The sequence below is a fragment of the Geotrypetes seraphini genome, chromosome 14, assembly GCF_902459505.1.
Source record: "Geotrypetes seraphini chromosome 14, aGeoSer1.1, whole genome shotgun sequence".
Classification (NCBI taxonomy): domain Eukaryota; kingdom Metazoa; phylum Chordata; class Amphibia; order Gymnophiona; family Dermophiidae; genus Geotrypetes; species Geotrypetes seraphini.
In genome coordinates, this window is record NC_047097.1 from 67,928,686 (window position 1) to 67,930,007 (window position 1,322).

Below are 1,322 nucleotides of genomic sequence, written 5' to 3' on the forward strand. Positions count from 1 at the left end.
ACTCTCCCTCTGACATCACTTCTTGGTCGTGGGATGATTTTAAAGTGTTTGAGGCTTGTGCAGATGAGGACGGAGCTTAGGCATTGGTGGAATGAGGCATTATGACATCACAATCTGAGCTCTAGAATTTTGCTACTCAAGATTTTAAAGCGCTTGAGGCTTGTGCAGATGAGGACGGAGCTTGCAGGAACGGGGCAGGGACGGAATGGGAAATTGAGTTCCCATAGGGATGGGGAAAACTTTGTCCCCTTGTCATTCTCTACTCCTTTTTTTTTTTTTTTATTCCAAAATTAATTTTATTGTTATAACAGAAACTTAGAAGAAAAAATGGATACACAGATCAAAATTCTAGAGATTGCACTTTCTAGACAGTGAATGGATTAAGGTATTTAACTAGTCTTTTCTTAGTGGGATGGTTTCCTCCTTCATGCCATCCTTTGTGATCATGCAGATTTTCAGTGCATCGCCAGTGTACACATCTCGCTCGGCTGCAGAGATGAAAACATCTTTGATCAGCTCAATAGCCTTTGTCAAGGTCAAAGGCAACTGTTGAACATTCTCCATATTCTTGAAGCCAATTTGGTTGTCAAGCAGGGGCTGAAGCATAGCGCTAGCAGACCCACCAGCTTTATATGTGTCCCTCTGATATGATCCAATTGAATCAAAGCTGTAGACGGCCCCCTTCCCTTCCTCATCAAGTCCACCAATGATGTTGTAGACATAGTAAGGAAAGAAGTGGCGTGAATACAGGATTGTAGATAACATGGCTGCAATGGCCCCAGTAGTCATAATCTTGTTATTCGAATGCTTATACATCTTTAATCTGGCTTCAATAATTTTTGTAAGCGTAAGACAATCGCCATGGAAGCCACTGCATCCAATCATGGTTTTGTTAGTTAATTTGTGGCATTTTGGCGTGTCCCGACTATGAATTGCATACCCTTCACTCAATCTTCACACAGTCATTCTCTACTCCTGATGAAGGCATAAGTTGCCAAAACATGAACCGTGATGGGCACCTGGGTCCAAATACACCTCTTCCCATCTCCTACAGCTGAGGAATAACTGTAAAACTGTTATTGAACTTCTTGATATATTGATTTTTTTACACCTTTTGCAAAGCAGTTACTGAGCTTCTCCAGATGCTTTCTTGTTCCACTTATAGAATCTGGCCCAAAGTGTGCATTAGTGGTATAAGGGCCCCCAAATATTTTATGGTGCACTAATGGATCAAATGCCCGCTCATGAAGGCACCTTCTTACTGTTTTGTAAGGACAGGTATAGGCAGGTTTTGCCCGTGCAACTTTATCCCCTAAGCACTG

At 42.0% G+C, this 1,322-nt stretch overlaps 1 protein-coding gene across 1 annotated transcript; it reads right to left on the minus strand.

Annotated features, from left to right (window-relative positions):
- Positions 1 to 290: 290 nt before the first annotated feature.
- Positions 291 to 949, minus strand: LOC117348477 (proteasome subunit beta type-1-B). Its single transcript, XM_033920676.1, has one exon. It carries the CDS (start codon positions 883 to 885, stop codon positions 394 to 396), a length of 492 nt encoding a protein of 163 aa, XP_033776567.1. The 5' UTR covers positions 886 to 949; the 3' UTR covers positions 291 to 393.
- Positions 950 to 1,322: the final 373 nt, after the last annotated feature.

Bases quoted from the DNA above. Each gene is read 5' to 3' on its own strand.
- LOC117348477 (XM_033920676.1), bottom strand. From the start codon at position 885: ATGATTGGATGCAGTGGCTTCCATGGCGATTGTCTTACGCTTACAAAA.